At 39.2% G+C, this 15440-nt stretch overlaps 1 protein-coding gene across 1 annotated transcript in view; it reads left to right on the top strand.

The window, feature by feature from the left end:
- The window catches only part of L3MBTL3 (L3MBTL histone methyl-lysine binding protein 3), an 84359-nt gene that overhangs the window by 21728 nt on the left and 47191 nt on the right, over nucleotides 1–15440 (top strand). The window contains exons 2-7 of the mRNA XM_081094952.1: nucleotides 1975–2093; nucleotides 8252–8363; nucleotides 8728–8802; nucleotides 10226–10385; nucleotides 11726–11861; nucleotides 13926–14010. Coding sequence (XP_080951078.1) covers nucleotides 1992–2093; nucleotides 8252–8363; nucleotides 8728–8802; nucleotides 10226–10385; nucleotides 11726–11861; nucleotides 13926–14010 — 670 coding nt within the window. The 5' untranslated portion in view covers nucleotides 1975–1991. The remainder of the gene's footprint in view (nucleotides 1–1974; nucleotides 2094–8251; nucleotides 8364–8727; nucleotides 8803–10225; nucleotides 10386–11725; nucleotides 11862–13925; nucleotides 14011–15440) is intronic.

The raw sequence follows: 15440 nt of genomic DNA, 5'->3' as shown, positions 1-15440 counted from the left end.
ATACTCCTTCATGTATGGTTGTTTCTTAGAGCCATTAATTTATTACGTGTTGCAAATGGTTATGTTTCAGTTCTCCTGCTGATCAACAAAGGAATGTCAGAACTTTATTTCTGCTATAGCTTACCATGGATTACCTTTGTTTATTAGCAGGAATTCTTTCTAAAGGAAAATTTCCCCCACCCAACTATTTGTTATCCTGAGATATAGTTTGCACAGGTCTCATGATACAGGCAGGGTCAATCCTTGTTTATTTTCCCAAATACATAGTGACTTGGTTACCATATATCCTCCCCAAAGGTGGCCAATAAAGTGTTCTAGGTTTGTTTTTTGTTTGGTTTTGAATATCATTATGAACTCGTGGATTTAAACTTCGCGTTACAATTCAACGCAGCTAGAATCCTTTCTTGGGCCTGCAGGAGCCTCTTCAGTTGCTCCTGAGTTCTTTCAATCTGATCTCTGTTGTCCTTGATAGTTTCGTTGTGTTCTTTTTGTTTGACATGTTCCAGGCTCATCTTGCACATTTTCTGCCAGAAATCACCTCCTCCTCCAGGAAGACCTCCCAGAAGTGGTGTTTAGAGACCACAGTCAGAGCTCTGAGCTGCTCGTCACTGTTGATGAGTGATTGATTCTAGACTTTTTCAGTGGACAGGCTAGAAAAATGCATATTTTTAAAAGATAAAATGCATCACAAACTCATACTGACACTATTATTCAAATTTAGGACTCATTGATCTTTCCCATTGCTTGCCAATGACCTCAACATAACTTGTTTTATCCCATACTACACAGAAAACAGTCTCAAAGAACAACATAATGCTGCCAATAACTCTGATTATGAAAAAGTTAGTTTTGCAGCTTTTTAAAAAATGAAAAGTAAGTATTATCATAGTTTAACTAACTGAATTGGTTACCTTGACACAGCGTGGTATTATTGGTGTTTACTGTACATGTTGAGACTTTTTTTTTTCTATTTCTGGGAACATCAAATTGGCAGATATTTCACCTGTATTAAATAAATCAATTTATTGAAAGAATCAGTCGTATTGATTTTCATTCCTTGCTTTTTTATTATCTAAATGGTTCCGTTTTATTTATTAACATTTTCTATTCTTTATTCATACCTACTCTCTTTTCAATGTTTCAAAACAAAAATCTATTTAGAGGTCAAGGAATTACGTTCATATGGCATCATGATTCTTTGGGGTTTTGTTTGTTTTTTTCCCTCAAAATATATTTTTATTGATTTCAGAGAGGGAGGGAGAGGGAGAGAGAGAGATAGAAACATCCATGATGAGAGAGAATTATTGATTGGCTTCCTCCTGCACGCCCACTCCTGGGGATGGAGCCCACAACCCGGTTATGTGCCCTTGACCAGAATTGAACCTGGGGCCCTTCAGTCCCCAGGCCAATGCTCTGTCCACTCAGCCAAACTGGCTAGGGCATGATTCTTTGTTTTAAGTGAGTTTGCTATGAAACAATGAATTTCTTTTTAAGAATAGAAATGTTTTTAGCCGAAACCGGTTTGGCTCAGTGGATGGAGCGTCAGCCTGCGGACTGAAGGGTCCCGGGTTCAGTTCCAGTCAGGGGCATGTATCTGGGTTGCGGGAACATCCCAGTAGATGTGCAGGAGGCAGCTGATCGATGTTTCTCTCTCATCGATGTTTCTAGCTCTCTATCTCTCTCCCTTCCTCTCTGTAAAAAATCAATAAAATATGTTTAAAAAAAATAGAAATGTTTACTGTGACACTTTATAACTTAGAAATTTTATTACTATTTTTTTGCTATAACTTACCATGGATTACATTATACAATAGTGTTGATATTTTCTGAAGCAGTTATTTCTTGATCTGTGGCTATGAGGTATTATGATCAAGAAAATTATGTAAATAAGGGAAATTAAAGTGATGACCACTGAAATAAAAACTGATTTATATGTGGAATTCTTTTTTTTTTTTTTTTTTTTTTTGCCTTCAGGTTAAAAAAAATAAATCATGACTGAATCTGCCTCTAGCACAAGTGGTCAAGAGTTTGATGTATTCAGTGTTATGGACTGGAAAGATGGAGTAGGTACATTGCCAGGAAGTGACTTAAAGGTAAGCTGTCTTTATTGCGTACAATTTTATGTAATGATAAAAATTAAATCTGAATATATATGCAAACTAAGAATTAAAAACATTAAGCACAGTGTTTTATATGATACTTAGACCTCTACAGTAAACTCTCAAGACAGTTGGACATGCTTGTGGTTTGGCAGAAGCCTTTGTCACTTGGGGTAGAGACTAAGGAATGTTTCGGCAGCATGTGCTCACTTTGCAGAGAGTGAGTTACAGCTTCGAGGAGGGTCATCTCAGGTTTGACTCTCTCATTATGACCAATAAATGTGGCAGTGGTAGGTTAGAAAACCTGGCTTATATTTTGTAGTAATGGGCTTTATTAATTTAACCACACTCCCTGGGCCCTGGTGTTCTCATTTAAAAACTGGATAATGTTAAAATATTGAATAAACAGAATGATTTACCTCCCTTAAATTATTTATACTGTAAATATGGATTTTATATAATCACTTGTTCAAAATTACTGGTTCTCCCTGTACACCAGGCTGCTTTTGTATGGATGAGAACTCTCTTCAGAGAGTGATTCCTTCATGGGCTCCTTTTCTAGGTGCTCACCATGCCCCTTTCCCCCAGACCCCTAAAGCCCTCTCAGGGACCACATCTGCTGCCCCATGAAACATGGTTACGCAAGCCACCTGAGAAGTCAGCCGCCCTCACCTCTCATTTCAAATTTGCTTTTGCTCTGATCCTATCTCTGGGACCTTGAACCTGTCTGTGGCCTTTTGGACTTTGTGTCTGTACTTGGTCACTCAGATGTTTGAACTTCCAGTCTCCCTAACAGGCTGTTAGCTGGCTTACCTCTCCAATGCTTGGAGTTCTGTACTGTCTTGAATAGAATTTCCTGCCCCCTAATATTGGCTTCTTATAATCCAATCCCTTTTCGCTGCCAAACCTGCCCTAGTTCATTCTCAGTGGTGAGATTTAGATCTGTTATTTAAGGAAACATACTTAGATTTTAGCTGGGTTAGATTTAAAGAAATAAGTGCAGTGTGCCAATGTACCTTTCTGAGTTTAACTGAACAGAAATATACGAGTGAGGTTTAGTGACATCTGAAGAGGAGATTTGGTTTTAGTTTTAGGCTGTGTGACCTTGAACAAGTCGGTCGGTCTTTTTGGGCCAGTTTCCTTTTTGGTAAAATAAGGAATTAAATAAACACTAAAAATTTTATCTGCTCTTAACATTATTCAACTGTTCATCTGGATTAGATACATTGGAAGTAGATACTGGGATTTTTGAGAAAGAAGGAACGGTGTCTCAGACTCTGAAAACATCAGCCACATATTAGCTACCTGAACCTTGTCAAGTTATTTAAAGTCCTGTTTCCGAATCTTTATCTGTGAAATGGAAATAGGGAATCAATGACTTAAGGTGGTTATGAGGTGGTTGAAAAAAATATCTATAATAATAAAAGTGTAATATGCTAATTAGACCGGATAGCCGAAGGACCTTCTGGACGTCATTCTGGACGTCCTTCCGGATGAAGCCGTGGCAGTGGGGGCCGAGGCAAAGGTGGTTGGGGTGATGAGGCAGGCAGGCAAGTAGTTAGGGGTGATGAGGCAGGCAGGCAGGTGAGTGGTGAGGAGCCAGCGGTCCCAGATTGTGAGAGGGTGCAGGCCCCCCTCCTGAGGGACCCCCTCCTCCTGTGCACGAATTTCGTGCACCGGGCCTCTAGTGTATATGGAAAAGACTTAAATTGTAGCTATTCAGGCTTTGTGATATGTTGTGTAGCTGCTCCCCTCCCTTTTTCATTGCTGCATCCTCTTGTACATTTTAATCCCTTCTGAGTAGCTTTTTTGGGTATCAGATAGATGACAAAATTTGTAACTTTTGTTTGGTTAGTTTTAACAATGGAGTATAATTTCCATCCCTAAGAAATTTAGATTGCCCGAGGTTTTCTAAGCAATGGATTGTAGGAATAGTAAATAACCCATTACTTTTATTAAAGCAAGCAGATAATTACCCCATTTAGTGGGTTTTATAATCTGGGTTATTTGATTTTACTTTTAGGCTCACCTAATTGGACAGTTGTCGTGTATTCAGTTCACTTCATGCAGTATGGATAGTTTGATGTCCATTAAAAAAATAATTTAGAAACTGATTTTCTACCTTTCTACCCTTTTCATCTAAGGAGATTCAGAGGCTAGCCAATCGATTATGTTGCTTAGGATTTGTAATTCACTTGCTCCTTCTATTAAAATTCGAGTTGCTTAAGAGATCTGATTGAGAAATTGATTTTTCACAAATGTAAGATATTAGAAAGAACTTTGAATAAATCACGAAATTTACTCTCTCACATCATGCTTTGCCTGTTTGAAACCTTAGCATTGCTTAATGTGTTCTTTTAAAATGTAAATTAGTATTTGTAGATTAATATCTCAGGGCCAGCCCTGAGAACAGGCAGGTAGTGAGTGGTATGGGAAGATGTATGGTAGGGCTCCCTTTCCCTAAAGCAGTTTCTCTACCTGAGCTTCTCATGCTGTCTGAAATTTATCCGCAGAGAATATTCCTCTGGGCCGTACGGATTTAGTCTTTCAGAGTCCCTGAGTAACATGCAGATACACTCCTGAGAGCAATAGCATCTTATCTAGGAAGAAAAGTTGCCATTTAACTGAGAGCAGGACCTTGCAGCAGCAATGCAGAAGCCCAGCTGGAAAACTCCCCGCACTCCTGGTGCACAGTTGGCCTTGCCTTGGTTAGTGTTCAGACCAGTTTAGTTAGCAAATATCCTTGCCCTTAAAGCAGATTGGTAAGTAGAACTCAGATTTCAGCATTAAAATCATAAAACAAAATAGGAATCTCAGGAGTGTCTTTTAATGATCTGTCATTTAAGATAGGCAAAAGTGGGCAAAGACCCTTTGCCTTAACAAGTAAAATAGAGACTTGAATCAATTAAAGGCAATTCAAGCCAAGACAAATAAACAGAACCTTTGCTACTCTTTATATATTTTAGAAGCAGTTGTTTCTGATTAACCTGGATATATCATACCCACTTACCGAAAATGTTCAGCGTCAGCTGATGTGCTCGATTTGCTTTAATAAAGTGCTTTGTAAAGTTTTATAATTTTGATATTCTTGGTTAGAATGGGATGACTATTTTCACATTGCTTTTTAGACTTATAGGTTAAAAGAAATAATAACTTCAAAAAACAAAAAAGAAATAAAATTGGTTATTTCAAGTTTTCATGATTCTAAAACTATTCATTAACAACTTCCAAACGTGTTTTGTTGGGGAAGATGTCAGTCTCTCTGGAATTCCGCCTGTGGAGCCCAGTCCAGTTAACAGCACCTAACAAGCTGTGTGGTCCAGCACTTTCTACAGCAATAGTAATATTGTAGAAGACACGGTAAATCCAAATTGAGAAGCCAGAAAAAAAAATGATTCCTGTGTCTTTGCATATGATAAAATACATTAAGAACACTTTGAGGTTAATTTTTGAGATAAAGTAACTGGTTACAGTAGATGTTCTTTACTCTTCAGGGTTATAGGATGCCTCTGAAAATACGATGAATCTTATGAGCCCTATCCCCAGAAAAGTATATATGTGCCAATCTCCTAATTATGCATATATTTCATTGGACTCATTGACCCCTAAAGTCCATCCATCCATGGATCCCTAGCTCACAGGAGTCAACTGTTTCCCTAAATGCCATTGCATCTTTTCTGTGTGCTTAAACTATAGGTCAGTTATAGGCATTAAATGTTAGGAGAAGGAAAAGATTATTGGGGTTAAATGTTGTATTGTGGGATTATTACCTTTTAACTTTGAAAGTATTTGAGCCTAAAGCTTCCAGGGGTCATAAGCCTGAATTTCTGTTTGAAGACTGCACTTAGTGGTAATCTTGTTCCAGGTGTGTGAACTGCAGGGTGGTTTGTAGTTTAGCAGCAATTTGGACATTTACGCCCCAGGAGACTTTCTTTGTAATGTTGTAAATGTTTGGTGCTATTTCTCCCATTTTGTAACTGTCAGATAAATATAAATTAACATCAACACATAATAGAAGTGAAAATTGCTTTCCTGGATTGAATTATAAGGTTTATGCCTGTTTTGTGTGTGTTTGTGTGTGTGTGTTTTAAATTTTTTCATTAGAATTGATATTCTATCATATTCTTTAATATCACTAATTAATAATCATTATAAGGCTTGTTTTTTCTACTCTTGCCCAGTAGATGGTACTGTCAGCTTTATTTTTGAAATATTCAGTTTTTAGACTTGATCATTTTAAAATTAATTTCCCCCAAAAAGGTAAAGTTATTTTTAGGTCTTTTTCATCCAGTTAACTTTTTGGGATTTCTTAGACTAGCATTTGTAGATGAACACACTACCTAGAGTATACACATTATCAAGAAATTCGTGTCTGAAATATGTAGTAGGGAGAAGACTACTTTCACTTTCCTAAACTATTTCAACTTGTTCAGTCTGGGAAGCATTTAATGATTGTGGACTATATGCAGAAAGTAATTTAAGGTGCTATCTTCACCTGGTGGAAGGAATAAGATTTTTCTGACTTGAGTCTGAATCTAGTTTGGTAAAATACACACTCTACGGCAGCCGTGGGCAAACTACGGCCCGCGGGCCGGATTCGGCCCGTTTGAAATGAATAAAACTAAAAAAAAAAAAAAGACCATCATTATGTAATGATGTTTACTTTGAATTTATATTAGTTCACACAAACGATTCCATCCATGCTTTTGTTCCGGCCCTCCGGTCCAGTTTAAGAACCCATTGTGGCCCTCGAGTCAAAAAGTTTGCCCACCCCTGCTCTACGGGCATGTTGACCAAATTGATTGTTTGGATTCGGAAATGGAAGGCCTTTTAAAAATACTATGTATTTGCATGCTCATGTATATTTCTGTGAAAAAAGTCTAAAAATTTTAAGCAAAAGGTTTTATTATCCCTTTGAATTTTAGCTTTCATGCTCTTCATCCCTTGTTAAAATAAGTAGATCCCTAATGTCACTCTGTTTAATGGGAAAACAGAAGGAATACAGAAAACTTTGAACTTCATGAATGAGAGTAAATCTAGCTGTTTCAAAGAGGACGGGGCCCCTTCAGCCTTTCTCTCTCTCTCTCTCTCTCTCTCTCTCTCTCTCTCTCTCTCACACACACACACACACACACACACACACACACACACACACTACGGCCAGGCTATTACAGAAACATACTATTTGAAGCTTGCCATGCAGTGAGAGGAAGTTTTCAAAACTTGGACTCAAAACGTCCCTGAAATCAAATGCCTTTACTTTTTAAAAAAACATTTATTTATCAAATTGATTAAGATGACACTGATCAACATGAACAAATAGGTTTCATGTGTGAGTTTCTATGTTACATGGTGCAAATGCCCTTACTTTTTAGTGATAAAATTGGCCTGGAGCTAGGAGACTCGTTCTTAGATACTGCCAGCTATTTTGGAAGACTAGAGGGAAATGTAATGGAGAATTCAGAGAGTAGTGAAAGAAAGAGGAAGTGACCCTTGCTTCCACCTTCCTCCTTCACATCTTGGGATATAATGACATGGATATGCCAGTGATAATTTCTGGAACAGAGATACTCCTTTTCTCTGAACTAGGTGAGACCAACTTATTCCTGGGAAAGCAGTAATTTTTATTATCAAATAAGCTGTAATATAAGAATATAAGTCTTAGCAAAAAAATGGTGTTTGAAATTGCAGGCCATATAAGTGAGCTGGCTATTTTACAGGATGGTGCAGGGTTGGTTGTTTATATCCTTAAGAAGCACCTTGCTGCTTTCTTCTATTCCCCTTCTCCAAATTCCAAAATTAGTAAAATGCAAATGATTTAATATCAGTAGAAAGCTTATTTAGATATAATAAAAGCATAATATGCTAATTAGACCAGACGTCAGACTTTCCAGACAAAGCCAGGGCAGGGAGGGAAGCCCAGGTCCCAGGTGCCAGAGGGAAGCCAGTACCAGCAGCCGGGCGGGGGGGGGGGAAGGAAGGCCTACTGTTGCACGGATTTTGTGCATCAGGCTTCTAGTCTAGATATAATTGTTTTAATTAATTTTTAACACATAATTTTTTTCTTAAAGACTATATAGGCCAGCCCTTAAGTTACTGTTTTCTGAACACTTTTGTAAATTTTGCCTCTTTCTCGACCATGTTGTCACTAGTTTCGAGTAAATGAATTTGGAGCCCTGGAAGTTATAACAGATGAGAGTGAGATGGAAAATGTTAAAAAGGCAACGGCTACCACAACATGGATGGTGCCAACTGCTCAAGAAGGTAAGAATGGGTGCTCTGTATTGCCATTTCTTTCTTTTGAAAGTTTTAAAGTAAGAATATCTCAGGTTTTATTGTAGGCTGGAACCTTGAAAATTCTGGGTGATCTTCATGTCACATGTGCTTAGGTAAATTTCTGTAACGAAGCTGATGTGGAACTAGCTTTTATATTTTAAAATAACCATTAACTGTCTTCTCTCCTAATGCCAGATCTGTAATAGCACCAGGTTAATTGGAAATTATCCAGTAAATCCATGTAATAGCCTACCCAGGTGATTTAGCCAAAAGCCTGCCACTTTTTTCTCATCTGCTCCGATGGTTGTAACTAACACCTATATGCTGATGACTCCTAAATCTATATCTCCAGCCCCGACCTCTCCCCCGAGCTCCAGGCCCGTATTTCCACCTGCCTACTGGACATCTCCACCCGGATGTCCCACAGGTACCTCAAACGCCACATGTCTGAAATGCGATTCATTTTCTATTTCTTTCTCCCCTCCCCCAAACCTGCCTTTCTTCTATAACACGTAGTTCAGTTGGTGGTAGCACCAACTACCCAGTTCAAGCCAGAAATCTAGGAGTCATCCTGAGTGTGTTTCCCCCCAGCCCCATAGCCTGTTACTTAATCCTCTTGGTTTTTTATTTCCTAAATATGTCTCAGATCTGGCCTTTTCTATCTATTGTCACTGCCACTGGCTTAATTTAGGTCCTACCAGCTCTCGCCTGAACTAGTGCAGACATCTCCTGAAGAATCATTCTGCTTCTAATTTCGCCCAGTTTATCCTGTATACTGAACTTAGAGGAACTTGTGTAGATTGCTTCTCTGACGCTTCACCAATTCTTTTTTATCTCTAGCAAAACATACAGAGATCTGGGTGGCCTGCACCCACCTGCTCGCTTTATCTCTTTGCTTTCTGTTCTGTTCTTTGTACTTTGTGTTCTGGCAGTGCCAGCGGCACTGAGCTACCTGTAATTCTGCCAGCACATCCTGTGGCTTCATGCATCCTTGCTTTCGCTCATGCTGTTTCTTCTGGCTGGGATACTGTTTCTCACTTTGTCCAGTTGGTAAATTCCTCTTTGGCTTTTAAAACGCTGTTGAGGTTTTATATCAGAAAATCCTCCCCTGACCTCACCCCAGGCCGATTGACTCACGTCTTCCTTGTACTACTTCTGGAACCTGTTTGTGCTTCAATTACTGCATGTGTCCCTTCTTATTACAAATACTGGTTCTCTTGCCTGTCTACTGTTCTAGACTGTGAGTTCTCTTGGGTGAGGGCTGTACTGTCATTTCCAGTGCCTAGCTTAAATTGGTGCCTGGTAAATGTTTGCTGAATGAATGATTAGCCTAATGATTCAGGCGAAAGGAAATGTGCGTTCCTAAACGATTTGGATAATTGTGATTCAGGAGATCTGCTGCATTAAAAGTAAAACAGAGAAACATTGATTTAACCAATTTAGTAAAACAAAATTACTCATCAAAATGTAATAAACATGAAATAACATAGATAACCCTTTTTAAATTTTGTCAAAGACACATCTATAAAATAGGATTGTAAAGATTGACGGTTTAATTTTCTGAATTTAGTGACTAATGAAATTTTCTTCATTTTACTTCAAACGCTGTAGAAAAAGCCTTAGACAAGCTTTTTTTCTGCAGAATTGTTTTGTTATGTAAATGATTTGAGTGATTTCTGCCAAGCTCATCCTCTTCTCTTTCCCAAATCCTAGAATTTGATCATTCATTCATTCAACAAACATTCTTTTATTGTGTTGCTAACAAAATTATTAGAAGAAAAAGTTTAAGTGTATTTTGGAATGTGTTCTGTCATGGTTTTAAATTTTTTTCTCTTCTTTCCATCTTCTAGTTTTTTCAGAGAAGACTGGGATGCCCTTCAGGTTGAAGGAGTCAGTAAAAGTAGAAGGGCTTCCATTCTGTGAGAACTGTTGTCAGTATGGCAACGTAGATGAATGTCTTTCTGGAGGAAACTATTGCAGCCAGAATTGTACTCGGCATATCAAAGACAAGTAGGTTTTTGTTCCATTCCATCTGCAGAATGGGTTTTAGAGTCCATGGTCATGGCTCTCTGACCTCTGTCACCCTTTCATGCCCTTTCTTTTTTCCAAGACGTTTCCTGTAGAAACACATGGATCTCCATCTCATTACTCAACCTGGTGACCTCAGTCATGTCTGACCTGAGTTTTATTGCCTGTGTTTTACCTGCAATACAACTTCTTCCTCTTTCTTTAGCCATTTGTTTACACGAATTTGATTGTTTCTCAGCTCAGAGTATTTAAAGTTCTCTGGGTCACATACATATTTTGATGATACTGATGTTTATTGAAACACAGTTTTGTTTATATTTGGAGGGTTCTTAGGTAACTCAGCTAAAACTCTACAAATGGGATAAAGCTGATTGGAAATCAACTGAATGAAGACCATAGTGAGTAATGTAATGAATTATGTTACTGCTGATATCAGAGAAGACTAAGAAATACGAGACAGGGACATCAGCTGTGACTGACAGTGGTGTGACTTTGTCATTTGGGGGTTATCTGACAGAATTCAGCATATTACCAAGAAGATGTATTTCTTGCATATAATTGTATGCTGTAAATAAATGACTTGACATTTATATTTCACTGGAGTTTCCCATGTATTTTAATTAGCACAGTCTTGTGAATTGTCTGTTTTTGTTGGCCAACTGATATTTTACAAAGTTATACTTGGCCTTTTTCATTTGGACTTGTTATTCTTAATAATTGATAAATCCTAGTTTTAAAGTTGCCCTGAAGACTAAAATATCTTTGAATAATTGATTCTTTTTTTTTAAAAAAAAAAATTGATTTCAGATAGGAAGGGAGAGAGAGAGAGAGAGAGAGAAATAATGATGAGAGAGAATTATTGATTGTCTGCCTCCTGCATGCCCCCTGCTGGGGATCTAGCCCACAACCAGGCATGTGCCCTTGACCGAAATCAAACCCAGGACCCTTCAGTCTGCAGGCCAACGCTCTATCCGCTGAGCCAAACCAGCTAGGGCCATAATTGATTCTTTTATTGGTATGTGTTGCAGATGTGAAAGACAAATTATTTTAAACTTGTGAGACTCTGTTTTACATTTAGTGCTGGTCTCCTTTTGAAATTAACGTAGAAGCTAATTTCCACTTTCTAACCTTGACAGTGTCACAATACATGATAATGGTTTGATATGTTCCCTACCTATGATATTCTAATGTCTACACATTTATCCTGGTGGTTAAATATTTCTCCTTTGGCGGGTGATGTTTTAAAAGAATTTGCATTGATGCTCACCATGTAGATGTTTGATAGGTATTGTTTCCTGTCATTATTTTGGGTTTACAAGCAGCAGAGATCAGAAGGAGGAAAGGGACCTAGGAGAAGACAACGAGGAGGAAGACCCTAAGTGCAGTCGGAAGAAAAAACCAAAGCTGTCCCTGAAAGCAGACTCCAAGGAGGATGCAGAAGAGAGAGACGACGAAATGGTTAATATCTCTTACGGGACTACCTGGGAATACGGGGGTGTTTCCTAAGTGGGTAGCACCATGGTCAAAGGCACTAGCTCTACAGCTAGTTACCGACTTCAAGTGCTGCTTCAGCGGCTCTCTGTGTTACCATCAGCACATTACCTACCTACTCTCTCTGTTGCTGTCCTCATCTCAAAATGGGAATTGTAAATAATAGTACCCCTTTCTTAGGGTGAAGAAGTAGGAATTTCTGTGCTTATTGCTGGAGAAAAAGAGGCAACAGTAGACCTTCAGTTTTGATAATGAACCTTTAGTTTCTTTCAATAGCAAGATCCCAGTCCCATTTTAGTAAACTGCAGACAGATCTCATAAAAACTATGTGAATAGATAGAAAATGGCACATCAGTGTCAGGTATATTTAGGGAGAACTAATTCAGAGTATGCAAATTAAAACATAAATGTCTTATTCCTAAAGTATATATTAATGGTTCTTAGGAAAAGAGGACTTTAAGGTCTTGGGGCATTTTCCTTAAGATCAACTTTGAACAACTTTTTTTTTTTTTTTAATATATTTTATTGATTTTTTACAGAGAGGAAGGGAGAGAGATAGAGAGTTAGAAACATCGATGAGAGAGAAACATCGATCAGCTGCCTCCTGCACATCTCCCACTGGGGATATGCACGCAACCCAGGTACATGCTCTTGACCGGAATCGAACCCGGGACCCTTCAGTCCGCAGGCCGACGCTCTATCCACTGAGCCAAACCGGTTTCGGCAACTTTGAACAACTTTTATTTGCTAGTCACTATTCTAGGAGCTGAGAATACAGGATGAACAGGACAGCGGCGGGACAGGTCTCTACTCACAGGGACATTACATTCTTAGTAAGGGAACATAAAATAAAATAAATAAGAGAAATGTCAGCCTGTGATAAGTGCTTTGCTGAGAATTATAATAGGGCTTGAGGATTGGCTATTTTAAGTTGGGTTGTCAAGGAGGCCTCCCAGAGAAGGTGGCATGAACAATGTGATCTGAATACTAAGAAGGAGTCAGCTTGGTAAAGTTAGGAGTGAGGAGCCCTCTGGGAAGTGGAGCAGCTTAGGAAAAGTTCCTACAGTAATGTGCAGCATGCTTTGTTTGAGGAAATAAAAGGAGACAATACAGTCGAGAGTGGAGTCAGGTGAAGCTGAAGAGGTCCAGGCCATGGAGGGCTTTATGGTATACCAGAGTAATGGGTTTTCATTGTATTTTGGGTGTGATGGGAACCCATTGGAAAGTTAAAGGCAAGGAAACACTGTGATATAATTTATGTTTTAAAATGATCACTCTAGCTTTGCCAGGTGAGAGCAAAAGTGGAATGAGGGAAACCAGTTAGGATTTTATTGTAGTAGACCAGCTAAGAGGGCTATGTAAGATAGAAGAGGGGATTTGGGATCTGTTCGAGATAGGTTTGCTGGTGTTTGAGGGAAAGAGAAGAATCAGGGCTAACTCTTAGGCCTTTGGCTTGAACCATTGACTGGATAATGATGCCCTTTACTGAGGACGGGAAGGCAAGGCTGGAGTGTGGAATCTGGAGCTACTTGGGCATCATGAGTTTGAGATGCTTATGAGACATCCAAGTGGAGATCCAGTAGGCAGGTGTATGCATGAGTGTGGAGTATGGACTGGGGATATCTGGTAGGCAGGTGACCTTTAAAACTTAGGGAGAGAGATGAGATAGAGACCAGAAGAGGGCTGGGTTGGGAGAGACACTAGCAAAGGGACTGAGAAGGGCCGGGGAGGTGTGAGGAATATCGGAGCAGAGGGCCCCAGGAGCTGGGAGGAGAAGGGGGTTCAAGGAGGCAGGGGCAGGATCCCTGCTCTTCTACAGAGGAGTTCTTGAAAATGCTCTTATTTTGTGATGGCCTTAGGCCAAAGGCAGCATAGCTCTCAAGTTACATATATCCTTACTTTCCTTAAAACTTAGGAAGTGAAATTGAAGAAAAGTACAAAACAAATAATGCTTTCTGATAGCGCTCTAACTTTTTGTTGGTGCCAGTTTCACAAACTTTCAGAAAATCATAGTTTTCTCTCTTATTGTAGGAGAACAAACAAGATGGGAGAATCCTGAGGGGTTCACAGAGGGCCCGAAGGAAAAGGCGCGGGGACTCAGCTGTATTAAAGCAGGGTGAGTCGGTGAAGAAAAGGCTTTACTTGCAACTTTGTGAAACTTAAAATATTTCATGTGGGTAGACGTTTTAGTTTTAGTTGTAATGCACATTAGGGCAGCTAAAGTATTACTTTGGGATTTTTTTAAATTAAATTTTATCAGTAAAGATTATAGTTTTGAAGAAATAGGTAAGGGAAAAATGGAAGTTAGTAACTTTCGAATAGTGTCCGGGCAAACACGAGAACACCTTACTTTATTTGAGCATCAAGTAGGTTTCATCTATTTCTGCACTTTTATTAACACTTACGTTCTTGTTCATTTCCTAAGAGTGTAAGTTTTAAGTTTTTAATGTTTTCTCTCAAGCCACAGCCTCCTAATATGGTACCTTTTTTTTTTTTTTTTTTTCATTGTTCCTCTGGCAACACTTTATTCTCAGAGGAATCCAGTCCTCAGGCCCTTCCCTTGAACACTTGAGTGGATGAACTCCCACCTCATTCAGCATGGACTTCACGTCATTCTCCTAGAGCCCCAGTGTCCGCTGCTGGGCTTTATCCCCTTGACCTGCCACATCGGCCTGGCCAGGCCTTCATGTTAGGTCACTCCCCTTGCGCAGCTCCAGTTCCGCCCCGCCCAGTCATGTTGTCCCTACAAATCAGGACTATGAACCCAGTGTTCCTCTTCTGTGATGGATGCATTCCTTGCTTGTTCATCTTTTAAGCCTTGAAAGAAAAGCGTTTGAAACATTTCAACCTGCCTCAAGCACACAGCCTAACTTTTACCATTGGGGGAGATGGCTTCTAGTTTATGTCACTGAGATTAAAGGGAATAAATTCTCAGTTACTCAGCACTTTGCCTCAAAGATGTCATTAATCTTTCTCTCCCTTCACCTTCATTTCTATTCTCAGGGCCATGTCCCCTGTGGGACCTTGTTTCTTTAGTCATTTACTTTTATTCCTTAGCAATTCAGACTTTTTTCTCTTCATGAGCTCCACCCTAGCTGGTTCAGATCTCATCCCTAAAATACCTTTCCCCCAATTTTGTTACGTATCAAGCTTTTGCATTTTCCTTTTATTTCCATTATTTACCAAGTTAATCCCAAATAAAATTGATGTTAGCTGACACCGTATCTTTATCACATGTATTCGTTTGCTGCTCAAAATCTGTCCCTCACTGAATCGATTTTCTTCCCTTTTACCCCAATTGGCAGCCATTCCCTAGCCACTCAGTGCACTGGCCATTTCTAGTTTTCAACTTCTTGATCTCTTAGTTTTTGAGCATCCTGCCTCTAGAAGCACCTGCTTCCTGTAATTTCCATGGTACTCTTCTGTTTTGATTTTCTGCTGCGTCTTCTTCCATTACTGCGAGTTCTTCTGAGTCTTTCTTCTACCCTCATAGCTGCAGATGCACACTGCAGTTCACTGCTTCGCTCTCATTTCCTTGGAAGAGGA

The sequence above is a fragment of the Myotis nattereri genome (assembly GCF_964212035.1).
Source record: "Myotis nattereri genome assembly, chromosome: 6".
NCBI lineage: Eukaryota > Metazoa > Chordata > Mammalia > Chiroptera > Vespertilionidae > Myotis > Myotis nattereri.
This window is presented reverse-complemented; position numbering and strand designations above follow the sequence as displayed.